Consider the following 16,454-nt stretch of genomic DNA (forward strand, 5'->3'; position numbering starts at 1 on the left):
GTCTCAGTCCAGCCCACCCTACCCCCAGCCGCCAATACACACTGACAGAATAATTACGGGTTAAATAGAATCCAAACACACATAAATTAAAGGAGATGGGCAGGTGCTGCTGACCCAGTGCCGCTGCCTGGGTCGGGTCTCTCAGTCTGCTAGGAGCGGAGGTGGCCACAGCCCCGGCTCTGTCAGGCTCGCTCCAGCTCTGGGCTGCTCTCTCTGCTCTGTTTTATGGGGTGATCGCTTGGGACTGCCTTTCATAACGCTGAGCCGATCTTCCTGTCCGTGGAGCTGAACTGCTCCTCTTCCTCCCCGGAGCACGAGGAGCCCGGGCTGTAGCCGAACTCTGCGGCACGGTGGTGCAGGAACGCCACGCTGGCACCGTGCCTGTTGAATTCAGGGCCCTCCTCCTGCCCCTGCGGCTCGCTGGGCAGCAGCTTCTCGGTGGCTTTGCTGACCCCTCTTTGCTTCTCGGCCTCGGCTTGGGCCACCTGCTCTTTGGCTTTCCGGTTGCGTTTCCACTTCATCCTGCGGTTCTGGAACCAGATCTTCACCTGCAGAAGACCAACAGGAGGGTGATTATAGGGCCTCCCCAGCCACACACCCGGGGCAGCCTCTCCCAGCGCTGACACGCCACCAGCCCCAGGGCAGGGCACGGCACACTTGTCGTCACGTTATACTGCCATGAGCGCAGAGCCGGGCCCTGCTAGGTCACGCGCTGACCGCACCCCGTGAGAGAGTCTCTACCCCAAGGAGCTGAACAAATTAATAGATCACCCCCTCCCGGGTCATCCGTCCTGGAGATCACCCCCTCCCGGGTCATCCGTCCTGGAGATCACCCCCTCCCAGGTCACCCACCTTGGAGATCACCCCCTCCCAGGTCACCCACCCTGGAGATCACCCCCTCCCGAGTCACTCATCCTGGAAGTATAAAGGGTTTATAACTGCCCTGATCCCAGCCCCTAGTATAGGGGTGGATCAAGGGCATGGCCAGAGTGCTCAATTCTACAGCTGTCCTTTGCCTCCTAGGTCCACTGGGTGCTGGGGAGACATTTAGAGCAGCGCTGAGGTTGCTCTAACTTACACTGGGGGCTGGTCAGGTGCCTACACTGCCCTAGAATGCAGAGATCAGAAAGGTTAAAGCCACCTTAACTACCAGCCCCCAATGCCCACTCCAAGCACAGACACGGCGTCATGGAGAATCAGGGTCACTGGGTGGGATTCCAGTAGCCCCAGTGCTAGAACATGGGGAGCGTGGCTGCCCTGGAGGTTGGGGTTAGGAGGGGCCCCCAGGGGCTGAGTCTTAGGGATATAGCATTGTGTTGGGGACACACACACACATGGACTAGAGGGGCTAGAATCAGCCCAGGGTCCCAGAACAGTGCGCGTGCGCGTGCGCGCGCACACACACACACACACACACACACACACACACACACACACAGAGGGTGCCAGACCAGTAGCACCGGAGGACAGAGCGGGGATGGGCCCTGCTGCTGGGTGACCGATTTCTGGATGGAGTCGCTGTGCCAGTAAAAGAGGCAAATCTTCTGGGGTCACCACTGCAGGATGGGAGACCAAGACCCATCGGCCCTGCCCCTTGCCCATAGGTGCAGAGGGAGGCCAGTGGGCAACTCCCCCCCGCTCCCCTTTTCCCATCCCCCAGCTCCTGCGGGGACTGTACCTGTGTCTCGGTCAGCATCAGCGACGTAGCCACCTCGAAGCGCTTGGGCCTGGACAGATACTTGTTGAGCTTGAACTGGTTCTCGAGCTCCAGCAGCTGCTGGCTGGTGAAGGCCGTGCGGGGCCGGCGGCATTTGCCCATCAGGCCAGACTGCGGAGGGGCTGAAATGCAACAAGCAGGCACAGGTCAGCGTGTAGGGGAGGGGGGCTGAGAGCTGCAGCGAGTCCCTCCCTGAGGGCAGGGCCAGGCATCTGCCCCGCCCGGTGCTGAGCACCTGGACCCAGGGTCAAGTCCTGCTTTGCCGTACGTGACTTGGGGCGAGGCTCAGTCGGATCTCGCGCTACTCTGCCCTGCAGGGGGGTGCCCCAGAGGGCGGCCGCTATAGAATGGAAGATGCTCATCCCCCTGGCAGCGGGCGCTAGCTAAGGTCCCTGGCCCCAGGGCAGCGGGGAGCAGACGGGGCTGCCAGGGAAAAGCCTGGGAGGGGGGACGAGGTGGGGCTGGGCAGCAGGAATTTGGGAGCCGTGACCCATGAAGACCAGGGGGCATTTCGCGGAGGTGACCCAGGGTTAGGCGAGGCGGGAGGACGGAGCAGACGGGACACCCCTGCGAAGCTGACGGGTTGGTGCTCGGGGGAGGGGATGGGCGAGGGAAGCCTGACGCCCCCTGGGTGGGGGGTGAGGGGGGGGGGAGGCACTTCCTGAAGATGGAAGAAGTGTCCAGGGCCGAGGGACAGTGCAGGGTCTGGGCTGCGGGACGTCACTAGAGGCAGGGAGGAGCATGGGCATTTGGGGAGGCTGGGCCCGAAGCTCCCTAGAAGTGGGAGGAGCCACCGGTGCTTGCCCCGTGACCCCGCCCCCTTCCCTGCCCCTGCCCCTGCCCAGCCTCCAAAGCCCCGCCCATGCTCCACCCGTCCCACCCCAGGCCCTGCTCCCGCTCAGCCCCTTCCCCGAGGGGCCCCCTCGCCTGCCGCCCACACCTCTCTGCCTCTCCGGGGGTGAAGAGGTGCACGCAGCAGGTGGGGGGGAAGGAGGAGGAGTCGAAGAGGAGTCGTGGCCACGGGGCACGGTGTGGGCATGGCCATGGGGCGTGGGCAGGGCCATGGGGCGTGGGCAAGGCCACGGCCCAGGCACCTGTCGAGAGGCAGCGTTCCGAAGGCGGCAGGCCAGCAGCACGCCCCCGAAGGGAGGTGCACCGCATCCTGTTTGGGGAGGCTTGGCCTCCCCTGGCCTATTGTGCCCGCTGCTCATTTGTGGTATGTGGGCACTGAGGGTCACTTCATTGCAAACACGCCGAGGGGCACAGAGAGGGGAAGTCACACAAGGACAGACCATGGTGGGCCCCCTGGTCCAGCTCATTTCCCTGCAAACCGACCCCGTCTCAGCTGGGATTCTGCTGCTGAGACTCTCTGCACCCAACCCGGCGTGGGTGGAGCTCTCATGGGCTGAACAGGGCCAGCCCCGGGAGCCAGACCCCACTGGCCAGCCCATGTGCCATAGGACATGGTGGTTCGGTCGGGGACGCTCCCCTTCAGAGGAGCAAAAACTGAGCAGCGCGTGTGTAAACGCCTGGCGCAGTCCCAGGGGAATGAGGCCTCTTCCTGGTAGCCAATGCTGCTCCCCAGGGAGCCCCTGCCTGGCCACATCTCAGCGCCCAAGAGCCAGCAGGGACCCCCAGAGGACCCCGGCACAGGCTGGTGATGCGGTGCCCCCCGGCCCCGGGGCAGAGCAGGGGGTGCGGAGCCCTAAGTGTCGCTGTCAGCGCCTGCTCGTCCAATAATGGGTTTATTGCCCAGCTGATATTAAACTGGCAGCGACGTTATCAGGACTCGTTTGGAGATTGAAATTGATTCCGTTAGCGAAATGAAAACTCCTTGATTAGCGTGAAGTGTATTTGATTACCCCCAGCTGCCAAAGTCTGCGATAAGGGCAGCAGCCCGTGGAGCGGGGCCCAGGGCCTGCTATCTCGCTAATCACCCCTTATCACAGGGCCATGCTGAATCAGGAGAGAAAGGAACAAAAGAGCCATTGAGAACCCAGCGCGGCGTGGCAGAGACAGGGCACGCACTGTCTGATTCCCCCTTCATCTCCACTCTGCCCTCGTTATTGGCTCTTTGGGGCTCCATTTTACGGCCCTTCTTTAGGAGAACAGCCGCTATCGAAACCAGCAGGTCCGTGGCGGGGTGCGAAGTGCTGAGCCAGAGATGGAGGGGTGATGGGAGAGACTGCTGGGGGTCAGGCTGGAGCCAGGTCCCTGGGCATGTCACAGTGCTTCACAGTCCTGTGTGTTCCCACCAAGTCTCCGCATGGAGACGGCTCCAGGACAAGCAAGGCAGGGGGCTGGGAACTGGGCAGACGACCCCAGGCAGAGAGAACTAGGGATCATTAGCAGCCTGCAACGCTGGCAGCATGTTCGTGCTGAGAGGCCACATGGGGCTGATCCCCACCTGCGTAAGGCAGACGTGGCCTGCAGTCCGTTCCACTGGTGCAATGACAGCACAAGGGATAGAGTGGCAGCGAACGAGGCCCAAGGTGGGCGTGACAGTAGGACCTTCGGGTCAGCTTTTAGCTTCCCACTCAGAGACGCTGTAATGCCCACTGGAAAAGGGAGGAAATCCACAGTGCCGGAGCATCCAGTGGACTTAACACCGTAAGATCGCAGCGTGCGACCCAACACTGAACGTCTGACACCCAGGAGATCTGCCCCACGTCCCCAGAACCAGCGACTGCCAGGAGAGTTCGCACCATCCTTTATAACCAGGAATTTCCTGCCTCTAGCACTTCTCCGCCAGGTGGCTCAGAGCCGGTCACAAACTTTAGCTCCGTTTTACCAGATGCATCTCACATCTAGCCTGCACCCATGGCACCTTGAACCTTGACCTTCTCTGGTCCCATAAGCTAAGCCGGGGGGGCTGAGCCAGCATGGGAGTCCCGGGGGGACTGTAGAAAGTGGGGTGAATGATGCTCTTCCCTCTGGCTCAGAGCTGTAATATTGAGGTTTAATAAGAGGTTACTATCGATCCAGAGATGCTCTTTATTGGAGCTGGGGTGTTAACCCCAGAGTCCTGGCCCCACTCCGGCTCTGGTAATCCTATTCTACTTCCCTAGAGCCCCCTGCATAAGGCATTCTGCTCACTTCTCGTCCTACACTCCTCTGCCGTGGCACTGAGCACTGCTGAGCCGCCTGCCCTCCCCTGGCAGAGGAGCTGATTCATATGGTTTGTAAAGTATTTTGGGCCTTTTGGGATGCAGGGTGCTTTATAGATCTGTCCCTGTATCCTGTGCAGACATCAGTCACTGCCCTCTCTCCTAGGACAGCCTACAGCTCTGAGCCGCCATTCACGACACAAGCTGATGGAAGGTGTCACCGGAAGGAGGTGATTTTATGTTTTAAACCCCACTATAGACAGGACGCCCCTGTTAAAATCAAACCTGATTCACATTTAGATGCCATTGCTCTTTATGGAGCACGGCATCGCACCGAATAAGGACGTAAAGCTTTGACACAGAGTGTTACTAGTGGCTGGTTCGTGGGAGCGTAGCTAGGAGCTCTTCCCACACTCAGTCATGAGCTTCAAGCAGGGAACCGCTTAGAACTGCACCACAGCTAACAACAAACATTTCTCCAAGATCCATCTGCCCATATAGTCAGTTAAATGAAACTTGAGTATCTCTAACAGCACCGACTGATGGCTCCCAGTACTATTACAAGGAATGCACCTTGCCCTCCTTTCCAAAAGAATCCCCCTTAATATGCATAAGGAAATGGATCTCTGTAGCTCTCAGAAACCTGCTAGGAGTCTGCAAAGCACAGCTGTTACCCACCCGCCCCACATCTTCCAGTGGCTGGTAGTGATTCTGGGGGCCAGGGGCGGCTCCAGGCCCCAGCACACCAAGCGTGTGCTTGGGGCAGCAAGCCCTGGGGGGTGCTCTGCTGGTCCTGTGAGGCTGGCAGGCAGGCTGCCTTTGGCGGCTTGCCTGCAGAGGGTCCGCTGGTCCTGTGGCTTCGGGGGACCTCCAGCAGGTGTGCCTGCGGAGGGTCCGCTGGTCCTGTGGCTTCAGCGGATCTCCCACAGGCACGCCTGTGGGAGGTCCGCTGAAGTTGCAGGACCAGCTGACAGTCCGCAGGCAAACCGCTGGAGGCAGCCTGCCTGCCGTGCTTGGGGCGGCAAAATCCCTAGAGCCGCTCCTGCTGGGGGCAGAAGCTTGGTGAAAACAAACTGACAATACATGGAATTTGCCCCTTTTGGTTCTACAAGAGGATCAATCTTTGCTATCTCCAGGCGAGAAAACACCTGAAATATGCAGAGGGGCTGTTAACCTTTTGGCACCCACAGTGCCACGCACCCCCCAAAAGCTGAGATCTCCTTGGGCCAGCTGGCTGCAAAGTGCCAGGGTTCGAAGGGTTAAAGCTGTCAGTATATTCAGGGCCTGACATCTGCAGGGCAATCATCTCAAGGAGAGTATTGAGGAAGCAGATAGTAGCCAGGAAGGGGAGACGGAGGTTGGGAGGTGTTAAAGGAACTGGAACATGGATGTGACCTAGAGCTCATGGATAGATGGGTCCAAAAAGGGAGGAATTTCATAGGCTCTGGACAGGGACACCCCTCCTCTGCCTGCCCTCATCGGTTCAGGTGACCCTAAAGTGCTTGCTCAAAATTCACAAGCTCATGAGAAGTATACGGACAAAGCAGCAAAACAGGGAAATTGTTGGCATGGGAACTGAAGTCAAAGGTACCAGGAAGGAACCTCCCTGAGCTAATAGCAGTGTGCAGCCCTTAGACAGCACTTTCCATTGTCACCGCTCTTTACAAACAGGAGTCAATTAACTGGGGATAGGCCACGGAGTTAATGATGTGTCATGCAGGAATTTAATGGATGCTGCATTAACTGAACATTATAAAGTTGCACTGGGTTGAATTCCAGGCGCCCAGATGCCAGGTGCCATGTAAGAATCTAGAGATCAGACTGTGTCAGACACCATGGCTAACAGGAAACTCAGCAAAAGCAGGAATAGAACTCAGACCTTCATGATGCTGGCAGACCAGAAGCCAGCTCGTGCCAAGGTCTCCATTTCTCAGCTGTGCACTGAGATACATAGCTAGGCCTAGTCTGGCTACCCTGTGTTAGCGCTATTAAAACCAGTATTAGAATGATAAGAACGTGTTTAGGGTTTAGACTTAGTCAAATGCTTATGAGTGGCTTCCAGCATTAATCTCAGTTATAACAGCTGTGTGCTGTGTTGCATGGTAATATTTGAGCATTTGTGTTACAAGCCTCTGTGACTGTAAAGCACCAGGCAGGAGAGAGATATTAACTAGTGCGAAGTGCTGGTCTCCAGCTGAAGGTGTTATCTCCTGGCCAACCGGGAAGGTCCAACTCCCTACGGCTATTGTGAGACGAAAAAGAGGACAAAAGACATTGCTTGTTCTCTCTCCCCCCAACCCCGTGAAGATGAGTCTTGCAAATGGATTCCTTCCATCAGCTGAGCTTGCAGCTGTGAGCACAGGGGAGAATGGGAATAAAACCTCCTAACAAAAAGGAACTGTATCTCTGTGCTGCTTGGACTCTCAGGGGCAAGGTTTACTAGGCATAAGTAAGAGATCCCCTGTGTGTAGCACTGGTTAGCCCTAAAGGACATATAATGAAATACAGCCTAGAATACTCCAGGTGCTGACTGAGGAGATATCTGAGCTGTTAGCAATTATCTTCTAAAAGTGTTGGAAGACGGGAGAGATTCCAGAGGACTGGAAAAGGGCAAATCTAATGCCCATCTATAAAAAGGGGAGTAAGGACAACCTGGGAATTACAGACCAGTCAGCTTAACTTCTGTACCGGGAAAGATATGGAGCAAATAATTAAGCAATCAGTTTGCAAACACCTAGAAGATAGTAAGGTGATAAGTAACAGTCACCCGGTAGCTTTCTTTGACAGGGTAACAAGACTTATGGCTAGGGGGAAATGGTAGATGTGGTGTATCTTGACTTTAGTAAGGCTTTTGATACCATCTCGCATGACCTTCTCATAAACAAACTAGGGAAATGCAACCTAGATGGAGCCACTATACAGTGGGTGCAAAACTGGTTGGAAAATCATTCCCAGAAAGTAGTTCTCAGTGGTTCACAATCAGGCTGGAAGAACATATCGAGTGGATATGGACTGGGATCAGTTCTGGGTTCGATTCTGTTTCCTATCTTCATCAATGATTTAGATAATAGCATGGAGAGTACACTTATAGTTGGCAGCCGATACCAAGCTGGGAAGGGTTGCAAGTGCTTTGGAGAACAGGATTAAAATTCAAAATGATCGGGGCAAACTGGAGAAATGGGCTGAAGTAAATAGAATGAAATTCAACAAGGACAAATGCAAAGTGCTCCACTTGGGAAGGAACGATCTGTTGCACGCATACAAATGGACAATGACTGCCTAGGAAGGCAATGGCTGCGGAAAGGGATCTGGGGGTCATAGTGGCCCACAAGCTAAATATGAGTCAACAGTGTACAGTGCTACAAAAAAAGTTAACATCATTCTGAGATGTGTTAGCAAGAGCGTTGTAAGCAAGACACAAGAAGTCATTCTTCTGCGCTACTCCACGCTGATTAGGCCTCAACTGTAGAATTGTGTCCAGTTCTGGGTGCCACATTCAGGAAAGATGTGGACAAACTGGAGAAAGTCCAGAGAAGAGCAACGATGAAAGGTCTAGAAAACATGAGCTATGAGGGAAGATTGAAAAAATTGGGTTTGTTTAGTCTGGAGAAGAGAAGCCTGAGAGGGGACCAGAGAACAGTTTCAAGTCCATAAAAGGTTGTTACAAGGAGGAGGGAGAAGAATTGTTCTTCTTAACCTCTGAGGACAGGCAAGAAGCAACGGGCTTAAATTGCAGCAAGGGTGGTTTAGGTTGGACATTAGGAAACACTTCCTGTCAGGGTGGTTAAGCTCTGGAATAAATGGCCCAGGGAGGTTGTGGAATCTCCATCTCTGGGGATTGTTAAGAGCAGGTTGGACACACACCTGTCAGGGATGGGCTAGATACTACGTAGTCCTGCCCTGAGTGCAGGGGACTGGACTAGAGACCTTGCAAGGTCCCTTCCAGTCCTAGTAGTCTATGATATAGAGCTTGCTGATTATAGAAGCTTCTATTACTTTTTGAAATTTAAGATAGTAACTCATTTGCATGTATCTGTTTACCTGCTTTAACCTCTCTTGTTTCCTTTTTCTAGTTAATATATCTTGGTATAGTTTATTACAGGCTTAGCTATATGCGTTTGCTTTGGTGTGAGACCCAAAGAGCAACTGGCCTGGGGTAAGTGACTGGCCCCTGGGACTGGACGTAGCCTGAATATTACTGTGATTCGTGGTGTGAGGGACGAGCTAGCACAGAGATACGCTCGTCAGGGGACGAGGCAGCCCGGGGTACCCAAAGGGACTGTCCCAACGCTCTCCCAAAGAACGGCCAAAGCTGTGCAGGGGACACCAGTGGCCCGCTCTGGGGAAGGGCACACAGTCAGTATGGGGGCTCAGTGCTACCGAAAGCAGTTTATGGGCCAAACAAGAGCCAGCAAGAAAACTCAATCCTCATCCACGGACAGGGGAGATCACTAACCAGTGACAACAGCAGCTATTGTCCCACAGCCAGGCCAGGCCAAGGGAGTCCAAGTACTGCCAGAGCTACCCCCTTGCACTCCACTCAACACCCGCTCCCCAAAACAGGAGGCTGAGCCCAGGGCAATAGAGAGAAAGCCCGTCAGAGCCAAGGGACGGCTCCTGAGAAGAGAGGCCTGGGCCAGCCAGAGGACTACGTTAAACATCACACTCCTGGCTCATACCTTTGCAGGGATCTTCCCCATCCCAAAACAGCAGGGATCAAACAGCCTAGACCCCCCCACACCAATATCCGCTCCCACCCCCAAATCACCTGCTGTCCCAGGGTCACTGGCCCCTGTAAGCGGGAACGGGCCCAGTTCACCTGGGACTAGTTAGCTGCCTCTCAACGGAACCTGATGCAGGGCGTCTGTAAAGAGCCAGGCAGCAGTTAAGAAGGAGCAGCTGAGAGCAGGTGAGAGCTGTATGGAGACAGCAGGAGCTGGGAGCTGATGAGAGCCGTGGGAGAGAAGCGGCCAGAGTTGGGAAACCCTGCTGAGCAGAAGGTCTACTCCGAGGCCCCGGGCAAAGGGAGGCACCAGGGTGACGTTGACTCCGACTCCTTATGGTTTATGGAAATATGCTTGTAAGTGTGAATATGAGGTAGCTGGAATATGCTTTATGCAAACGGTCTCTTGTAAGGTATCATTACAAAGCATATAACCTACTGACTATGTTCCCCCTATTCGTATGAATGTATCACTCTTGTATCTGAAGCTAGAAATATGAAGTATAGCTCCCAGGTCCTACTGTAATTATGCAAAGTGGAGGCCATTAATGGTGGTTTGGAAGCTTGATGGCTCCCATTGACTAGGATAATTGGTTGTAAATGGCTCTGGTTACTTGCAAACCTCCCTGGATGCATGCGGGCCAGCCCTGGAAGAGTGGAGGCTGGGGTCTCACAGGACATGTGACCTTGTCACCTGATCCTGGAATCCATCTTAAACCTGGCGCTTTTCCATTCAGAAGGAGGGGTGGGGACCCAGAGACCCAGAGAGACAAAAGATTCCTGCCTTGGGCCAAAGCTATAAAGAGATTAGAACAGAACTGCAGTCATGAGAAAACCCCTAGTTACCACCAGATCTGGAACTAACCAGGACTGTACCGGGGGGAAGGATTGGGCCCAGACTAGGAAGGAGTCTAGTCTGTGAAAGGAGCTTATTGGAACATCGCTGAGGGTGAGATTTTACCTGTATTCAGTTTCGTGATGCATTAGGCTCAGACTTGCGTGTTTTTGCTTTACTTTGCTTGGTGAGTTACTTTGTTCTGTCTGCTATTATTTGAAACCACTTAATAAAATCACTTTTGTTTATTAATAGACCCAGAGTAAGTGATGGATACCTGGGGGAGCAAACAGTGATATAGAGGCCGAACGATTTACGAATTTACCTTGTATAAGCTTTATACAGAGTAACACGGATTTATTTGGGGTTTGGATCCCATTGGGAGCTGGGTGTCTGGGTGCTGGAGATAGTTGACTTGCTGAGCAGTTTTTGGTTAAAGTCTGAAGCTTTGAGCCATGGCCAGGGGCGGCTCCAGGCCCCAGCATGCCAAGCGCGTGCGTGGGGTGGCATGCCACGGGGGGCGCTCTGCCAGTCGCCAGGAGGGCGGCAGGCAGGCTGCCTTCAGCAGCATGCCTGCGTAGCGTCCGCTGGTCCCGAGGCTTCGGTGGAGCCGCGGGACCAGCGGACCCTCCGCAGGCACGTCTGCGGGAGGTCCACCGGAACCGCGGGACTGGTGACTGGCAGAGCGCCCCCCACCCGCCGTGCTTGGGGCGGCGAAATGTCTAGAGCTGCCCCTGGGCATGTCCCAGGCCTGGGTCTGTGTTGCAGCAGGCTAGCGTGTCTGGCTCAACAAGACAGGGTTCTGGAGCGGGAAAAATGGACTCAAAGGTCATTTCAGCACATCAGGTGGCAGTCCCAAGGGGGTCTCTGTAACTGAACCCATCACAGCCAGCTCAGGGCAGGCTGGGCCGGGAAAAAGGCTTGACTCCAGAGGGAGGTTCCCATGAGAAGTTGCTCAGCACCGGCAGGACTTGCCCGTGAAGGCACCTGGGGAGCGGAGCACCGTGGGGAGCTCGCTCGCAGGAGCCTGAGCTGAGGCTGTGGGAGAAGAGTTGCAGCAAACGCTGAGAACTGCCAGGGGTGCGGAGGCCCTGGAATAGGGGGGGCACTGGGGAAGAGGCCTGTCCACTCACAGGTGGCTGGCCCGGGGAGGGAGGCAGAACTGGAAAAGGCAGCAGGTGGAGGATCTCAGGTGGGCAGTCTGGAGGTGGCCCCTGGAAGGGGGGTGGGGAATGGCTGCATTTTACTCTGGGGCTTTGGGAATTGTCTGACTGACTGATCTGCTGAGGGTTGCACTGATACAAATAAATTGTGCCCATAAGCAAGGTTTGAACTGGACTCTGGGGGGTGACATTCCTTTCCCGGGCGGGCGAGGTGACTGTTGGTCTGATCTGTGGCAGGGAGGGTGGGCAGCTCCGACGGCCCTAGGGAAACTGAGGCAGGAACTTTGTGCCTTGCTGTGGTTGGCCACATGAGGGCACCCTGGCAGGGGCGAGCCCTGTTACACCAGCTCAGGGCAGCAGCAGTGAAATTCCATGCAGAGACCACCTCGAATCAGATTATTTCAGACCCATCCACGGCTTCCTGGGTCCACACGAACCCCAGAAACACACGTACACTGGGCATGTGTTTCGAGGATGTGCCAGCCCTAGGGCCTGGCTGTGTCTGAGGGGAGCCCTGCCCGCTCTCTGCCTTGCTGCACCATGTGGGGCAGGGAGGGGCCTGCAGTTAGAAACTGAGCCGCTCCTGGGAATTGTAAAAAGCTTTTTTCACTGACTGAGTTCCCATCACTTCCAGCTCTGGGCTTCCCATGCAGCCTGCAATGGTTTCCAAGCCGAGACTCGTCAGGTGGCTCGTGGCTGTGGGCTGACCCCTGACCTCACTGACCCACACACGAGGACCTGCGAGGTCCTTCTGAGACAGTAATTCCTAGAATGGGGCGGTTCTTACCTAACCCAACCCCATTGGGTGATGCCAGTGACCTCGGAAGGAGAACGCCCCATTCTGACTTACCAAGAAACTCCCGAGGAGACGCCTCGCTCAGGAAAAGCCCCAAAGGGGCGGAACCAGCCAGGCCACCATCTTCACAAGGGACAGAAGAACCAGGCTTCCACCTGCTGCCGTGGCTGCTGTTGACCGCTGGTCTCTGGCTGTGCAATACCACCATGCCGGAGAGAGGCCTGTGCTTTCCAGGCTGGCTGCCGGGGGGGAGCTGTCCGGCAACATGCGACATCTAGACTTGACGTCTGCCAGCCAGTAACCCGGGGCCAGCCAGCAAGTCCATTGATACTAATCAGCCAAGCCAATAAAACTGACAGCTGGCCTATCCGACCCCGTACCAGCTTCCTGAGAAAGAACCAAACTACCCGGGTCACAATCCGCTCCCCCCTGCAGAAATATCAACCTGGTCATAGATTCCAAAGCCAGAAGGGACCATTGTCATCACCTAAGGTGAAGCTCCTGCCTTGTTTGCTGTAGCTAACAGAACCTGTCACCCTGGAGCCCAGGGTGGGCCTGATGGGCTTTTCCCCCAGTGTCAGGGCCAGGACTCCGAGGAGCTGGGGCAGACAACAGAGCTGACGCTGACCCACTTGACCCATTGAACTGGCTATATCTGCCTGGCCCCACAGACGGCGCTTAATGGCCCCCTTCTACACCCTTTCGTCTTGGGCCTATTGCCTTGGCTTTTCCTCCTGGGACCCAGGCTCCCCCACCACCTGGTTTCCTTCCTCTCGCTTTTGCTCTGGTGGTTTTAGCCACAGGACCATTCTGGGAGGTTCTCCAAGCCCCCCACTTGTCCCTGGCTACCTCCTCCCGCATGGCCACATCCCTGCGATTTAACTGCACCCCTCCCACACTGCCAAGCCTGACCCTACCCTGCATGTCCCACTGGGCCATCGCCACGCCAGGCACCGTCCCAGCAAGCAGGCTTCTCAGCCACGTGCCCAGCTCACCCGTCCCCTCTCCCACTTGACTCCACCGGGGGCCTCCCGACCTACCACTCACAGATGTTTAAGGCCAGAAGGGGCCATCTGGTTGTAGACTGACCTGTAGATCAGGCCCTGCCAGCCATGCACTGAACCGAACTAAGGCAGCTTCCAGGAAGGCCTCTGGGCTGGATCTGGAGACACCAAGAGCTGGAGAAGCCACTGTTGCCCTGGGGGAGTTTGTCCCAGTGGCTAATCGCCCACAGAGCTAACAATTCCTGTGGGAATGTGCCTGGCTTCAGCTTCCAGTCACGGGCGCTTGCTCTGCCTCTGTCCACTGCAATAGCTACAGATCCCTGTTAGCGTGCGCTGGGTTCTCCCCGCGGAGCCACCAACACTGCAATTCACTCCCCTCACTAGACAGATCGAGCTCATTCGGAGGCGTTTTCCCCAGCACTTGAATCATCCCTATGGCTCTGTTCTGTGTAACACGGGGACCCAGAACTGGACGCCATATTCCTGTCGGGCTTGCCAGTGCTGTGTACAGAGGTAAAATTACCTGCCTACTTCCACTTTTATCCCCTGGTTAGACACATTAGCCCTTCTTGTCACCACTCGTCTTCAGCTGTTTGTCCACTCTCACCCCCACACCCTTTTCAGAGTCACTTTTGTCCAGGATCCGGCCCCGGTTCTGTAGGTCTGCCCTGCAGTCCTTGAGCCTCGGTGTCTGGCCTCACATTCGGCTTTATTAAAATTCATTTTGTCTGAATGGGCCCAGCTTACCAAGTGGGACCAAGTGGGGGATTTTCTTGTTTTTTCCTTGGTTTTCCAGGGTTGCATGCAGGGGGGCTGGGACTCAGTGTCCCCGGGTGTTACTGGTTTAACGAGGGGAGGGGAGAGGGAGTCTGTTGGGACACAGGACCGGAGAGGGACTCGGGACCCCGGCCGATTGCCTGGAGGATGGAGACCCCAGCGACTGGTGACCTGGGGACCCGGAGACCCAGCTCAGGAGTCACAGCCGGGTCTGGCCAGTGGGGACAATGGGCTGCAGGGAGAGGACCCCAGTGCCCTGACCAGCCAGTTCCAGCCAGAGGGGCCAGAGGGGGCTGAGAGGAGAGGAGACCCAGGCCCCACATTTACGGCCCTGTTTCCCTGGAGAGAAGCCAATGGACAGTGGGGGCTTGGGGCCAGGGATATCGGAGGCCCAGCTGGGAAGCAGGGGGGCTTGGGGCTGGAGAGGGGGAGCAGGCAGAGCCCCCCTGGCTGCAGGGGGACTGGGATGTGCTGCGCTGAGGGAGGCCAGGGGACTCCCTGGGGGGGCCCACGGTAGAGACAGACGTACTAAGGCTCAGAGAGGTGCGGCTCCAGGAGGTGGAGGGGCCTGACCCCGAGAGACAGTGGACCCCTGAGAAGGGCTGTCTCAGTGGAAGGGGCACCCCCCACAGACCGCAAAGGGCCAAGAGTGGGCACGATCTGTGAGTCCGTAACCCTGAGCAATCCACTGCCCTGTCCTCAGCATCATTTACCACTCCCTGCTCGGTGTGTCATCTGCAGTGATTTGATATTTTCTTCCAGATCACTGGTGCCAATCTTGAATAGCATCAGACTTAGAACTGATCCCTGCAGAACCTCGCGAGAAACACCCCCTGTTCAGTGAGGATTCCCCAGACGTAACTGCTTTAGAGATCTGCCAGTCACCCACTTCGTTCTTGATTTGTGATAGTGCTGATTTGTGACGGTGCTGAGACAAACACCTTACAGAAGCCTCTGTCTGTTACATCTACGCAGTCACCTTAATCATCCAAACCTGTAATCGCAAAGGATGAAATAGGGTTTGTTTGACAAGACCAGTGTTCCCCAGTGCCCCGGCCTCCTGGCCTGGCATCCGCAGTGCCCTGACCTCTCCTAGCCCTCCCTCCTCCTGCTCACCATCACACTGGGGTACCCGCTGGCCGCTGGGAGCTAGCTCTCAGAAATGACAGAGCATTGGGCTGCCTATGTGAGCCGGAAGCTGCCCCAGGGCACTCGTGTCTCTGACCCACAGAGCTGAAAAGGAATCACTGTCCCCAGCTCCCGGGCTTTAAACCACAACGGGGCTGAAGTGCCACAGACTGGTGAGCATCATGCCCACTTCCAAGCTGTAAAAGGCACAGGCCAGCGAGCGTTAACTGCCAGGATCTGGCTTAAATCCAAACCAGGGGGAGCGCTGGGCACTGGTGCTGCGTTGGCCTGGGCAGGCAAAACTTGGGCGCTGACCCAGACCAGGGTCCAGGCATGTAGGAGGACACGACAGATGCAGAGAGGCTGGGTCATTGTCCCCACTGCACAGCTGAGGACCTTGAGACCAGCAAGGCCGAGGAACTTTCCCAGGGTCACCCGGGAGTTGGTGGCTGATCTGAGTCCAGTGCATGATCCTTGCCCTGGGAACCCCCTGTCTATTTACCCCATCACCCCACTGGTGGAGCAGGAGGGGCCTAGCCCACCGCTCAGAAGCCCGGATTTCTATAAGCTATGGGAGGGGGGCTCTGACCCTAGAACGACACCCCTGCCTTCCCCGCAGGAGCGTGACAGCCCTGTGCCTTCCCAGCCGCTCCCTTTGCAGGAGCTCAGCGGGCAGAGCCGGAGGCGCTGCCTCTCTCCTGCCCAAGGTCTCCTTGACTCCAGCCAGGCACAGGTGGCCCCAGTGGGAAAGCTGAGAATGATTCACTCTTGCAAAGAGCTTTCACACGCTCGCCCGTCCAGAGATATGTATCAAGTCTTTCAATGCCCATAAATCTCCAGCTTGGCAGCTCTCTGCATAGGGCCTCAACGGCCTGCATGGCACTTCCCTACTGCTGGCAGGAGGCACAGAAATCAGAGCCTCCCCCAGGAATCTGAACACACACCGACTTCCTGCGCCAGCCGCCCCTTCATGCATGGCCCATCAGCCCAGCCCAGCGGGTCCCCAGCCAGCACCAGCGAAGAAATTCATAAGGCTTGGGGAGAAACGCAGCCCTGGCAGACTCCGCCCTGTTTGGCTTCGCTCGGCCCCGGCTCACGCCCACCTGGACTGGATCCTTCCTGTCTCGATGTGCGAGAGAGCAAACGTGCTAGCCTGGGTGGTCAAGGGCTTCTAGGTCCAGTCCCTGGGAAGGGTCAGACCCAA

At 56.3% G+C, this 16,454-nt stretch overlaps 1 protein-coding gene across 1 annotated transcript in view; it reads right to left on the reverse strand.

Moving 5' to 3' along the window:
* Positions 1-251: 251 nt before the first annotated feature.
* The window catches only part of LOC115659377 (motor neuron and pancreas homeobox protein 1-like), a 29,822-nt gene continuing 13,619 nt past the window's right edge, over positions 252-16,454 (reverse strand). The window contains exons 2-3 of the mRNA XM_030579380.1: positions 1,679-1,839; positions 252-548 (exon numbers count right to left, since the gene is read on the reverse strand). Coding sequence (XP_030435240.1) covers positions 252-548; positions 1,679-1,839 — 458 coding nt within the window. The remainder of the gene's footprint in view (positions 549-1,678; positions 1,840-16,454) is intronic.

This window comes from Gopherus evgoodei, chromosome 11 (genome assembly GCF_007399415.2).
Source record: "Gopherus evgoodei ecotype Sinaloan lineage chromosome 11, rGopEvg1_v1.p, whole genome shotgun sequence".
Taxonomy (NCBI): Eukaryota; Metazoa; Chordata; order Testudines; family Testudinidae; genus Gopherus; species Gopherus evgoodei.